This window comes from Coffea arabica, chromosome 10c (assembly GCF_036785885.1).
Source record: "Coffea arabica cultivar ET-39 chromosome 10c, Coffea Arabica ET-39 HiFi, whole genome shotgun sequence".
Taxonomy (NCBI): Eukaryota; Viridiplantae; Streptophyta; class Magnoliopsida; order Gentianales; family Rubiaceae; genus Coffea; species Coffea arabica.
This window is the reverse complement of record NC_092329.1, coordinates 50,632,606-50,646,543: the sequence shown is the minus strand read 5'-3', so window position 1 is coordinate 50,646,543 and position 13,938 is coordinate 50,632,606. Positions and strand designations below refer to the sequence as shown.

At 34.9% G+C, this 13,938-nt stretch overlaps 1 protein-coding gene across 12 annotated transcripts; it reads left to right on the top strand.

Moving 5' to 3' along the window:
- The first annotated feature begins 5,207 nt into the window (after positions 1 to 5,207).
- On the top strand, positions 5,208 to 13,902 carry LOC113714824 (uncharacterized). 12 transcript variants are annotated; one of them, XM_072069102.1, is made up of 12 exons: positions 5,208 to 5,277; positions 6,825 to 6,880; positions 7,078 to 7,136; positions 7,295 to 7,352; positions 9,455 to 9,550; positions 10,184 to 10,237; positions 11,834 to 11,875; positions 12,088 to 12,120; positions 12,325 to 12,366; positions 12,488 to 12,526; positions 12,659 to 12,675; positions 13,586 to 13,902. In XM_072069102.1, exons 2-12 carry the CDS (start codon positions 6,870 to 6,872, stop codon positions 13,645 to 13,647), a joined length of 513 nt encoding a protein of 170 aa, XP_071925203.1. In that variant the 5' UTR covers positions 5,208 to 5,277; positions 6,825 to 6,869; the 3' UTR covers positions 13,648 to 13,902. The 12 variants fall into 12 exon arrangements, with proteins under 12 accessions (XP_071925203.1, XP_071925202.1, XP_071925200.1 ...); XM_072069101.1 differs by lacking the exon at positions 5,208 to 5,277 and adding an exon at positions 5,304 to 5,372; XM_072069099.1 differs by lacking the exons at positions 5,208 to 5,277; positions 7,295 to 7,352 and adding an exon at positions 5,669 to 5,696 and having other exon boundaries at positions 9,455 to 9,478.
- Positions 13,903 to 13,938: the final 36 nt, after the last annotated feature.

Sequence of the window (13,938 nt, the reverse complement as noted above, 5' to 3'; positions counted from 1 at the left end):
TTATCTTCCTCTCATGATTTAAAAGGATCTTTATTAGGATCTAGTGATTTAATGACCATTGAGGTGCTTAATGTATGTATATTATCCATATAAAATCGCATTAATACCTTTTGAATAGAAGCAGTTTAATAGACAAAAATTTCACCTCCCAAATGCTCAATTTGTAAACTAAAACAGAATTTTATTTATTCAAAATTTTTTATCTCAAATTCTTTTTTCAAATATTCAATAGTATTTTGGATCTCTTCAGGAGTTTCAATCAGATTTAGATCATCAACATATACAGTAATTATCACAAAATTTGACTTATTTTTCTTGATAAAAACACATGGACATATTGAGTCATTGATATAATCTTCTTTAGTTAAATATTCATTGAGGTGGTTATACCACATACGTCCAGATTGCTTGAAATCATACAAAAATCTTTGTAATTTAATACAATAAATATCTTTAGGATTTGATTTACATGCTTCAAGTATGTTGAATCTTTCGGAGATTTTCATATAAATATCATTTTCAAAATTCTAATATAAATATATAGTGACAATGTCCATTATACGTATCTAATTTTTCATGCACTGCAAAATTCACAAGATATCTAAATGTGATCGCATCCACAACAGGTGAATACGTTTCATCATAATCAAATCCAGATCTTTATGAAAATTCTTGAACTACAAGTCTTACTTTATATCTCACAATTTCATTTTTTTTTCTTTTTTTTCTCACAAATATCCATTTATATTCTACTGGCATTACGCCTTCAAGTGTTTGGACTACAGGTTCAAAAACTTCTCTTTTAACTAGTGAATCCAATTCAGATTGGATCAAATCTTTTCATTTTGGCCGGTCATTTCTACGTTGACATTCATCAACCGATTTAGTTTTATGATTCTTGTCCTCTATCATAATATCAAGTGCTATATTATATGCAAAAATACTATCAACAATTATTTCTCTTCGATTCCAATCTTTTTCTTGTGGTGACAAAATTTATTGAATTTTCTATAATTTTGTTCTCTTCAGGAGTTGGCTCTTCAAAAGCTAGCTCTTCAGGAATAGCCTCGATCTTCAGAAGATTGAATTTTGTCACTAATTATTGATTCATTTATTTTTCTTTTCTTTCGAAAATTTTTATCTTTCGAAGCAAAAGGTTTTCAACATTTCAAGCGTGCTTTAGACTCGTTAGTATTTGTAATTTGTTCTTCAGGGACATTAATTTTAATCGGAGCATTTTTAGCAGGAATATGTGATTTAGTAACTCTTTTGGAGTCATTAAATGAACCTGATAATTGATTTGTAATTTTTTACAAATTTATAATTTTTTGAACTTCTAGTTCACGTTCTTTGGTACGAGAATCAAGGAAATTTAATGATATTTTTCAAGTGATTTTTTTTCGGTTGATCTTTACCTCCCCTGTTATAGAAAAATGTGATTTATCAAAATGACAATCTGCAAATTCTGCAATAAATAAATCACCTGTCAATGGATCAATATATTTAATTATTGAAAGTGATTCATACCCGACATATATTTCCAATCTTCTTTGAGGGCCCAATTTATAATGTTGAGGTGGTGCAATTACAATATAAATCTCACAACCAAATATTCATAAATAAGAAATATTGGGTCTATAACCAAAAGTTAATTGCAGGGGAGAATAAGTATGATAATTTATCGGTCTAATTCTCACAAGTGTTGCTACATGTAATATAACATATCTCCAAACATATAAAGAAAGTTTACATCTCATCAATAATGGTCTAACAATTAATTGTAACAGTTTAATAAATAATTTGACTAAACCATTTTATGTGTGAACATAAGTAACAGGATGTTCAATAGTTATTTCAATGAACATGCAATAATCGTCAAAAGTATGTGATGAATATTCACCAACATTATTTAGACGAATTCTTTTTATTGGATAATTTAAAATTTGTGCTCGCAACTTAATTATCTGAATAAGTAATCTCGCAAATGTCAAGTTGCGAGTAGATAATAAACATACATGTGACCATCTAATTGATGTATTAATTAGCATCATCAAATATCGAAATGGTCCACATGATAGATCTACGAGCTTATGTATATCACCATGAATTCATTCTAAAAATGTAGAAAATTTAGTTCCAATTTTAACTAGTAATGGTCTAATAATTAATTTTTCCTGGGAGCAAACAACATAGGAAAATTCATTTGATTTTAATATCTTTTGATTTTTCAATGAGTGATCATGTGAATTCTAAATTATTCACCTCATCATTACAGATTCTGGATATTCAAAACGATCATGCCAAATTATAAAATTATTGGGATGAGTAGACTTCTGATCTATTAAGTGATGAATTTCAACTGCACCAATTTGTGTATAATATAGGCCGGAAGAAAATGAAGGTAATTTTTCTAAAATGCATTTCTGCTCAGAAATGATATTTGTGATTAATAAAAATTTACTATTTGCCTCATTTATTGTCTAGATATGATATTCATTTTCGCAGATATTTTTAAAATTCGATAAATTTTTTCGAGATTTGGGAGAGAGCAGTGCATTATTTATGATAATTTTAGTCCCTTGAGGGAGAGGTAGAGTGGTTTTTCTGAAGTTTTCAATCAATTTTGCACTATCACTAATAGTATTAATATTTGTCTCCCCCATTTTCAAATAAAAAATATTTTTATTTTTCAATATAATATGTGTAGTAATACTATCAATGAGACAAATGTTAGCATCACTATTATTTGATCCCGAATATTTGGAATCCATTTCTTGTTAAGAAAGAAATTTACAAACAAAAATAAATATTAATAAAAGATGTGAAAATAGATATTGAATAGAAAATAAATTGCATAAAAGATACAAAATATCATAAAATATTTAAACAATCATAGGGTATTTGTCATATAATCATTTAACATTTTCAAGATGTTCAAAGAAATCAGTTATATCCAGGTATGTCATATCAACATCAACAACATCATCATCATTATCATAATCATTCTTTTGATCAATAAAATTCACTCTACCCGACTAGGAAACTTGCGATTGGGCAGATTTTCTTATGGCTGGAATTGGAAGTTAGAATTTCTGAAAATTTTTCTTTTTTCCACACAATTAAGGATTGAAAATAATAGATTTAATGGACTCCCAAAAATGCTAGAAATTGAACAGTAAAGGAAAGTTGCACACAATAGAAAAAAAAAGTCACGGACTTACTAATCATAAGCAAACTAGGAATTGGAAACCCTAATGACTCTTCTACCACTTAACCACGGATGGATATCAAAAACGAAGAAACAAACACAAAAATACAATCTGAATTTTTTTTTAATTCAGATGAACAGTAACTCAGATGGATAGTAATCGCTACAGTAGCGATGAACAATGATTGTTACAGTACCGTGAACAATACCGATTTTTTTTTATGACTCAATACAGGGTCACGACTTCACTTGGAAGCAATTTAATAGGAGTTAAACCCTTGAAAAACCTGTTTCTAAGAACTTAATCACACCAAAAATTTTCAATCTTGATCAATCAAGGAGGTAAGTTTGACCCAAGCGATAAAATAAAAAAAACAGGAATCAAAAAAATTTTTTTTTTCTAAATCAAAAGGCGGTTAAGGTTTTGGTAGAAAAACAAATAGGAAAAAACAAGAAAAAAAGGATATTAACCTGGATCAAGAACCGAATCTCTGATACCAACTGATGCGATCTCGACCCAGCAATAACTTGTCTTGAAGAACCAAGTTGATCAGGCAGCTGAAGGGTCTATCTTGACTAGATTATGGATACAAAAGATGGAAAAATCTCGACCTCTCTAACCCACGAAAAAGTCCTTGTCATGGGAGTTTGCATCTATTTCACTAAGTGATACTAATGTGTGTTTAGGACATGTTATAGGTCTTAACATCACACATGGAGTTCACATATTTTTATCTTGCTATCAACTTGGTGGAAGCGTTATTATATTTACTTCGTTGATACTCATTCTTCATTCTTTGTATTTGATCCAGGAGTCAATAACTTGAGCTATTAGTGTAATAATTGTGAGTTGAAGCGTGCACATTGGTTCTGTTCCGTTTGCATAGAAGGCATGCTTCTTGGCTTGCGTTCGTCCAAATATTCCCTGCTATTCTCCATCGCAAACAATCATTCGATTTGGGAACAAATCGCCTTTCAAGAGGAGGGGAATGATGCAAAATGAAAAATTGGCAACACCTTTCATATGTCATTCAAAGTTTAATATTGATTTTGAAACTTTAAGATGTTCTAATCCGAGTCTTTGATTCAAGTGAAGAAGTTTGAGAGCTAGCTCAAGTTCTTGAAATTCAAAGTTAGTTGGTTTAATTGTTTTGCAAGTTAGGTCGTTTAATTGGTGTTGTTAAGCAAGGATTTTAATGTTAATTACCTTACTAATTTAGTTGTTTATTTGCTTTAATTAATTCGGTTAGATTGTGTCTCAAGATGGGCAGACTTTTTGTTATTAATTTTAGGAAAATAAGTGATTCCAAATCACATTAGAATTTCTAGACAATTCTAAAACACATTAGGTTTTAAATCTATGTAAGGCTATAAATAGTCAAACACTACTATCACTCATTAGTTTTGGGGAATATATCAGAATTTTGTGTGTTAAGCACATTTTCTCTTGTTCAAGAGAGTTTCTTTTGAATACTTGACTTGAGAGTATTCAACGAACTTATCAATCAAGTATATAACTTGGTTGTAGCGTTCTTCTACCTTTAACATTGGTTCACTAGATCATTTGATTGTGAGTTGATATTCAATTCAAGGTTCGCAATCTAGGGTTTAGAAGGATCAAGTGTTATTTCGCAATTCAATTTGATTTTCTTCGTCTAGATCTGGGACTACGTGGGATACGAGTTCATATTTTTGTGGTGGTTTGTATCATCCACTCAATCAAACTCTATCTACGAAAAAATCATATCTAAATCCTGTTTTCTACGTACTCCTCCAATGTCTTTGCTTAGTGTCGAGGGGCCAATTCTCTATGGACATGTGTCAGTTCTACTGGCCTGTTCGGCCTTGTTGACGAGCCTGTTCAGCCTTCTTCCGGGGCCGAACTGACTAAGGGCTTCTGATTCTTTGGGATAAGGTCAGAGGTAGAGTTCAAGAGGGACTCCGCTTCTAGTAACCTAATAGGACTCATATTTGAGAATGAGATTACTACTAAGGGTAGGAGGATAACTTCAGACTCTCTCATGACTATCCTACAAGACTCTAAATAAGGAAGAGGAGGACCCTAAAAGGTATGCGATACAATACTACCATTTCCTCTATTACTTCTTTCTAGCAACTAACTTAGGCGTCGGAGTCACAACGGGGACTGTTCGGCTCTTTGCAGGTCAGTTCGAAACAACAGCTGGTGTCCAGTTTGGATCGTGATCTCGGCCTGTTCATCACTTAGCATTTTTGTTCTCGATAAAAAGATTATTTTAGGGATTTTAGTCTTGATCAGATTGAGTAAGGTACGAATTGCCCGAGTCTTCCCTAACTCTCGACAATTCCATGCTAATAGACTCATGGCTGTCGGTGGCAACCTCCGCCTTTTCCTCTGAAATTTCAAGTCTCTCTTCAGCCACTTTATTCTTTGATGACCAAACAAGCATCTTCATCATTGTTGTCGACTTTTTCCCTTGGAGTCCCATCCGTACTATGGGGGACACAGGTTGGGTACCTGTCTCTAACATGATTTGACTGATCCAACTCTAATATATCAGATCAGTTATTTTACGACCCTAACCCACACCTAATGTGTTCAAATACCCGCTACTTGGGTACCTGAAAAAAAAGGGCTGGTCATAGGGTACCCGCCCCTAAAAAAAAAACTATTTTTCAATAAAAAAATTACTTTTCACTTAATATCAGCATGTTTTCCAATAAAAAAACTTGCTTTTCAATTAATATTGGTAGAGATATTATAATCAAAGTCCAGACATCACCATTCTCACACATTTCATCCAATAATCAAACCGATTTCGTAAATTTAGTATATATTAGAATTATAATATCTAATAGGCAAAACGAAATTTCATGATAATTTTGAGCACATCATCATTCTTACACATTTCATCCTTTTACAACATAATAAACATAAGGATAATAAGTATTTGGCAATTTTTTCAACTTTCTTAAGGATATTATGGTACAATACTACATCACAAATGAGTCGACTGTGGAATCAAGTCCGGAAAAGAATTGAATAGAGCTGATAATTTTTAGAAAAAGTATAATCAAAATAAACTTGAAAAATCTTCCCCAACTCTCTTACATCTTTGGAATAGACCGTATGGCATTAAAGGTGATGAAAAAGAAAAATAAATTTCTTTCACTAAAATAAAAGAGACAAATTTAAGATACATAATTGCAATAAAATAAATAAATAAATGAAACACACAAATGTTTTAATTATCTAGCTAATAGAAAATTTGAGTTCCAAACACAAATCTTTGATTGAATTGATGAAAAATTTGCAGGAAAGATCAATGGAGGTAGAATAAAAATGAAAAGGATGAAAGGGATAAACAATCTTTATGATAGAGTTTCACAAATTTTTCTTCATTTTCTTCATTTGGTTTAGGTTTCATCAAGAATATTCGCTTTCTTTAAACAAGATGAGGAGAGGCGGATTATATGGGATTAGAATATGAGGCTGTGAACCACTTCACTTACACTTAGGATTAAAACTTATAAAATTATAAAATGATCCCTAATTTTTTAATATTTATATAATATACCCTGCGCGTATATGTATGTTGTCTGGAACTAATAGCTGTTGATGTTGTCCAAATTTCAGATTTTGTGCAAGGGTTCCAAGGATCAAAGGAGTGGATAAACCAAGATGGCGACTTTGTATGTTTTTCTGCAATCTCTTACCTAATTATCTGCGCTCTCTTTCTGGATTTATGCAATATGTCTTCTTTGCTGAACTTTTTTTTTTTTATTTCAATTTGCCGGTGTATTTAGACTGTTTGACATGAATTGCTATCGTTTCTTGTCGGATCTATTTAGGGTAGTCTTCAATTAACTTACTTTTTTTTTTTCTGCAGACTGGTTGCAGTCCGGTCCATGAATCAGAAGGCTACACAGAGATTCGGCGCTTCTCCACGTATGTGCCCAAGTCAAACACTCTCTCCCTGTCCGCCTCCTTTGGTGTTGTCAAAACTACATAAATTCTAGTATTCGCCTGTATGTCTTATGTATTGGAGGCATGAATGTGTTGAAACTGAATGTTTTCAATTTTCCTGCTTTCCGTTTTTGTGTCAGTTGCCCTCTTGCTTGCCGCTTATTCTGGAGTGTTTGTCAGTGATATGATAGTGAACTGGTACGATTCTCATACTTTCAGTGCTCCCTCTCTTGTCCTTCATTCCTCTGTCTGTCAATATGCTTAGCCAAGTCCATGAGCATATCCAGTTGCAATGGTCGTAATTGGAACGCAAATGGGCTATATTTTTGCGGTTTGAGAGTACACGTAGCACATCATTCTCTCGTGATAATTTGAGAGCCGCATGGTTTCATTGCCAAAGCAATTAAAAAGATTGCTTTGTGAACTTTAATTTCTATCTGCTTTGCAGTTATGTATTCAAAAACAAACTCTTGTCAACTTTGGGATTGTTGTAGTACTGTCATAACGTACGCCATGTTGCATTAATTTGGCATCTTTCTTGTTTTTTGTTTCTTTTATAAATTCCCATGGAACATGTGGTATTTGATGTCAAATAATAGGAAAAATGAAAGAAGGGAAAAAAAGATATCAAATGGGAGGAAAAGTTCTGTAAAGACAAAAGTCGAGGGGGTTAAGAAGGTTGGCTGATTTCGAAGACGATAAAGTTTTGTCCTCGTTTTACTTATCGGAAATAAAACAATTTTTGATCTTATCTCAATTTGATATATAGGTGGATGTTTGGTATATGTAGGCCTGTCAACGGGCCGGGTCCGGGCCGGAATGCATATATCCGGACCCGGACCCGTTATACTAGATTAGTTCCGGATTCGGCCCGAATACCCGACGGGTCTTTTAATCTGTCATCGGACCCGTATCCGACGGGTCCCGAATCCGGGCCGGGTCTACCCGGCAATCAGACCCGTTAAAACCTGTGGCAAACTTTGGGAGCTCTACTTAATTACCTATGTTGATCTTCGAGATGAGATAACCTCGTGGCGTGTGAAAGGCAGCACTGCTGGTGTGCTGTGGTTGTGACTATTTGAGGCCTTTACTGCTTTAAGCCAGACATAGTACTAGTATTTAAAATATCTCCATGGGACCGACCCAAGTGAATTTCGCATTAGCTTATTACAATCACAATAGTAAAGGTGAGAATGGAATAGCAGCCCATATGTTACCGAAGACTAAGAGGAGGGAATTGATTATTCCTACAGAACCCGTGTTGGTTCTGAGCAAAAACGCCCACTGGTCGCATCTTCTTATTTAAATTTCTGCCATCTTCTCCTTGATGAGCCTTCTCATTATCTTTCCTGAAGGAGATTTAGGAATCGCGTCCACGAACTGCAGTCTTCTCACTTTCTTGTAGTGTGCCACGTTAGCTGCGACATGCAGTCGGCAAAAGCAGTCGGCGGCAGCCGAGCAGAAACTCCAGGAAGACTGAAGACGTTCGGTTTAGACGTTTAGTCCTTTTCGGTCAGACTCAAACTTCAGTCAATTTCCTGAAAAATTGCAGATCTGGTGAGTGGTGAGTGGTGGTGGTGGAGGCGCGACTCAGGAGTTGGGAGGCAGAGGAGAAAAATGGTCGCTGGGGCTGGGTAAGGAGCAAAGGAAAAGAGAGTGCGGCGGCGGTGGGTTACGTGGGTATTAGACTATTAGGGATTTAGGGTTGAACAAAATTGGGTATATATTTTTAATTATTAATTAATTAAAAAACGGGTTCGGGTCCTATACGGGTCGGAACGGCATATTCCGTATCCTACCTGCAAATCTATTAGGTTAAACGGTTCCGGATCCGGGTCCCGGAACTATATGCCTACCCGTACCCGGCAAATATTGGCGGGTCCGGGCCGGGTCCGGGTCCAGACCCGGACCGTTGACAGCCCTAGGTATATGCCATACTTTTACATATTTTATCCTCCAAGAGTTAAGTAGCGAATTGGACTGATGTCCAATCAAGTTGGCCTAGAGCAAGTTAAAACATTTAGTCAAACAAGGATCATATAAAATAATCCAATGAGAACAGAAAGTGAGTTTGGGAAACCAGTTTAGAACTCTAACGGTTTAGGCTCCGTTGCCTTGACTCTAAAGTTGCTTCAGATTGGTGTGGGGTATGGACAAAATCAGTGGGCATTGGATTTATTGCCTTTACTACTTATGAAGTGCTTTTGGGTTTTATATTGATTATTCTTTTGTGAATCTCTCATGTATTGGTGGATATGAGTTTCTCACTGTTTTAGTCTTCTATTCTTCATGGGTTACAGGCTCTTTCCAGATTTTCGTGGAAGGTATAATCGAGCTTCTTCTCTCATTCAGTTGTGGCCTTGGAAGTATTTTTGGGGGACAACACAAAATAACGGATGAGTACAACATATCAGCCTTGCTAAAATGACTTGAGATTTTAAGAATGCCCAAATTGAAATTTTACTCTGTGCTGCTTGGTTATTTTAAATGGTGTACATCGATGGATGTCAATGCTGGTGATGTTTGATGCTGGGACTCGTGTGAGTTTCCACCAGTATCAGGTTGTTGATAAGGAGTAGAAATTCTTCCTTTTGGGTACATTTCCTATTTGAAAAGGAAACAGAAATATAGTGGTGAGCGAGCAGTTTTCTTGAAGAGGAGGAAGAAACAGTGGTTATTTTCTTTTCTGTATCTTTAAGCTTGTTTATATTTCACATGGTTGGATTGTAATTGTGGTTCATTAGCCTTTTGCCTTCTTCTGTTAGGAGCTTATTCTCTCAGTTGTGTCTTGATGATGGCCTGAAATGGTTGCATTGAAACGTTTGTGTGCATGTTATCAACCATTTGTTAAGGTGTTTCTATGATGTCTTTGAAAGTGTTTTGTGTTTGATTATTAATTATTACTCTTTCAGATTTTGTTTTAGTTTTTGCTGTGCTAGGACAGATGGAATAGAGCTGCTTTATACCACTTGTATTTGTCATTTCAACTTCTTTATATTTTAGGCTGATTTGCTCTTCTTTGAATACAGGCAAATTGCCCGGCGAAATGCAGAAAAACGAGAACAGTATGAAATGGATAGAAAGTATGTGATTATGTCCTAAATTTTTCTCTTCAGTTTTTTCTCCTCTATTTTTGTATGAATTCCATTTAAACTGATAATAATGTATGTAACGGGTAATGATAATGTATAATTACTTCTTGGTGAAAAGAACTTTTGGTGTACTAATGTGGGATCTTATTTAGCTGCTTTTTTTCTCTGCAAGAAAGAATATTGACTGTACTTTTTGAAAAAAAAAAAGGAATTCTTTTAGAAACATAAACAAGTTAGATACTGAGTTTAGGATGATGACAGGATTTTACGCTTTCTTAACCATTTTAACATTGCTTGCGATTTTTCTTTACTCTAGTTGCAAACAGATTCCCTAATGAATTGCTGCAGTTGTAAATATCGTAGTTAATCCTGACAATTGATAAATTATGTAAGTTGCTTTCTGCAGATTGGCTGGTAATGTTCCTTAGAGATTTATAGAATGAAATGAATAGGAGCAGAGATACTTGTGGAGTTGTATTTTGGCACAGATGATTCTACAATCCCTTAACCATATTAATGCTACTTGTGATCCTTCATTAGTCTAGCTGGATACAGATTTTAAATGAGTTACTGCAGTCGGTCGAAATAGAACATCCATAGAAGTAGATTGCTTTTCTCGAGATTGAGGGATAATGGATTTTGATGGCAATGGTCCTTTGAGGATTATTCCATGAAATGAATAGGAGTACATATGCTTGCAGAAATATATTTGAATTGCATTGTAAAACATTTTGCAAGTTTGGTATGTCTATGTATCACATGTTTTTCAATTATGTATTTGTTTCAAAACCTAGAATGATATTGGAGGCCGGAGATCTAATGGAGGTAAAATAGAAGCAATTGACTTTTGTGTAAAAGAAAATAATATTTTGTACATGTATCAAAGAGATTGGTTGAATGACAGACTACATGGTGTAGCATATTGCTGCCTCCTTTTGAACAGCATTTCTCAACGGCATATGTCCCAATGCTTGCTGTACTTCAATTTCAACAAGGTTGATGTGGTTGCATCCTTTGCCTGATACTTAAGCCACCGACTTATGTGGAAAGTAGACTAGCCATGATGAAATGTTGATTATGTGGGAAATGTTTTAGATTTTTGTTGAGCTATTGTTGGACCGTTTTTGGTGACTTAATTTTGGAGAGAACATAACAATGATGTGCAATTGGAAGAGGAAAAAGAAACTGTTCTTCCCCACGCGTCGTTATTGCTTGTCGGCTGGTTACCTTTTTCTTTTGGCTTGATTGGCAAGCCTGACATAAACAAGTTTTTTATAATCAACTTCCTATGTTCTTTTTATTTCCAGAATTAATGATACTCTCAAACATTCATGTTAATCATTTCTTGCCTTTTCCGTATCCGTCTTTGCTTTGGCGGATGTTTGTACCTATTGTTTATCAGTGTCACATTTTGGGATACTTAATTGCTTTTATAAGCCACTATACTGTTTGATGCACAAGGTTTTCAAACTGCCTTACAAATTTATGTCTCTTTGTGCATGTTCAGTTCATGGTCAAAGGCAAACACTTTGATAGTTTATTGTTGTGTCATGATATATCTCTAAATTTAAGGCATTTTGTTGGCAGGGCGTCCGTAGAAGACACATTAAAGGGACACTGCAGGATGAGGTAGATAATTCCTTTCAGAACTTTTGCTACTGAACTACTAGTTCCTTTGCCCTTTTTTTTGCTTCTGAGTTAGTAGTGTTTGCACACATGCAAGATCAAAAATAGGAAGTTTGCTTTTCTCATATAATTAAAATGAGAGTGCTTTTTAGCCACAGACACAAAGGATGATGGTTATTATACTGATGGTTTCCACTTTTTGCCCTTTGTGCCAGGGAATACTACCATCGCCGGATAGAAAGATTGCGGTATGACTTGCTTCAAAATCTTCTTTTGCTGAATAGACTTGCTGCAAAACTTGAATTGCTAATTGAACTTCTATTTTTTTTTCATATTTTATTGGCATTTGCTAGAATTTTGACACGCTAGGAAATTATTTGAACTTTGCATCCTTTGGTTATTTCGTTGTTTGGTATTGAAAATATCACTAACAACTTTTGCCTATGGTGCAGTTCACGGATTGCTGCCCTGGAAGAGCAGGATGTCGCAACAAGGTTCAAGTGCTTTATTTGCTGCGAAGGGATTTAAGCGGGAAACTATTTAAACTTCACATCCTATTGATATTTTGTTGTATGCTATATAGAATATCACTAACAGCCTATGATTGTGGTGCAGTTCCCCGGTTGCTGCCATGGAAAACCAGGAAAGCACCAGGTTTTTTCTAAATTTGAATAACTATATTTTATTACATTTATTTGCTGCAAAAGGGTTTTAACTGAATGGATCAATTGCTGGTTGTGGAACTACATGCGGCAATTGGCTATTGATGGTTGGATTATCTATTAGATGTTTCTTATCCATGTGTAAGTCTCTTTGTTTTTGGGGATTCTGTTTGGTTTGTTATATGACAGCTTCAGTGTATGCGTGTTATAGCATTTAAATCAACCAGATGGGTACTTTGCTTCTTTCCAAAATGGTCAGATGCATGTTTACTGCTTGAAATCACATACACGAAATCATGCTTTTTGTACGCTACCTCAAAGTATTTGATGGACATTCAAATTTAGCAAGGGCCTTCTGGTCCTTGTGTCCTCTATCTCCTACCTGCTTACCCAACTGTATTGGGGTTTAGGACTTTTAGGTGTCTTTTGTAAACCAATTCATGATCTTGTTAGATTTTCTCTCACTTTAAGATTCCACATATTATGGATCTCCTTATTGAAATGAAACATTAAACATGCATGTTTCCACCACATCTCATGTATTTTTCCCCTTAAATGACACTTGGGTGTCGCTTAATTTTTTTTTTTTTTTTGGTTCTATTTTTTTCGTATTTGTGTCAAAATATAGACAACTTTCATCAGCAACTTTACTGACAAATAACCTTGAACATCTTTTGCATTTAAAAGAAATTTCACACTGGATTGGGATATATTTAAGCTTTGATGTGGTTGCATATTGCGCTGAAGCATAGGCATCACTTTGTTCAGAATCTTTTCTTACGAGTCACTTTTGTGTTAATGTGCATTACTCTCACTGGTGGGTGACATTTTAATTAGGTATAGGCTTATTCATTGAATTGTGATGATTTTCAAATTTTGTAGAGCTTGTCAAAGGTTCACTTTGTCATTTTTCCCTTGTGCCTATGCTGCACTGTCTTTTAGTGGATTCTTGAAGACCGAGTAGCCTGTAGTTTGGGTATGTTGTGGTGGCATGTGGAAGCTTTGGTCTCATTTTTCCTGTTTTCTTTTTTTTGCCCTTTTCTCCCCTCAGGGATGTTGGAGGCTTTGGACAGGCCTGAAGTTGGATATCAGTGTCTGGAAATTATGCTCTGAATGGGAGGAACTATGCTTCCGTTGGTGTTTTGAGATTGTTCATGATATTTAAATCCCTGTCAGTCTTTTTAGTTATGCTGCTACATTTGGTTATGCTAGATCACTTGGGTCAAGACAGACTCTACCGTGCTTTTGAGTTATGCTAGATGACTTTGGTCAAAGTCACCACACTGTACTGTGCTTTTGATGGTCCGAGTGCTACCTCGGTTAAGAGGTGCATTTTTATGCGAAGACATGTAGATGTGTTTATGTGTACATATGTGTTTTCACCATACATTGTGTGCCAGTTTG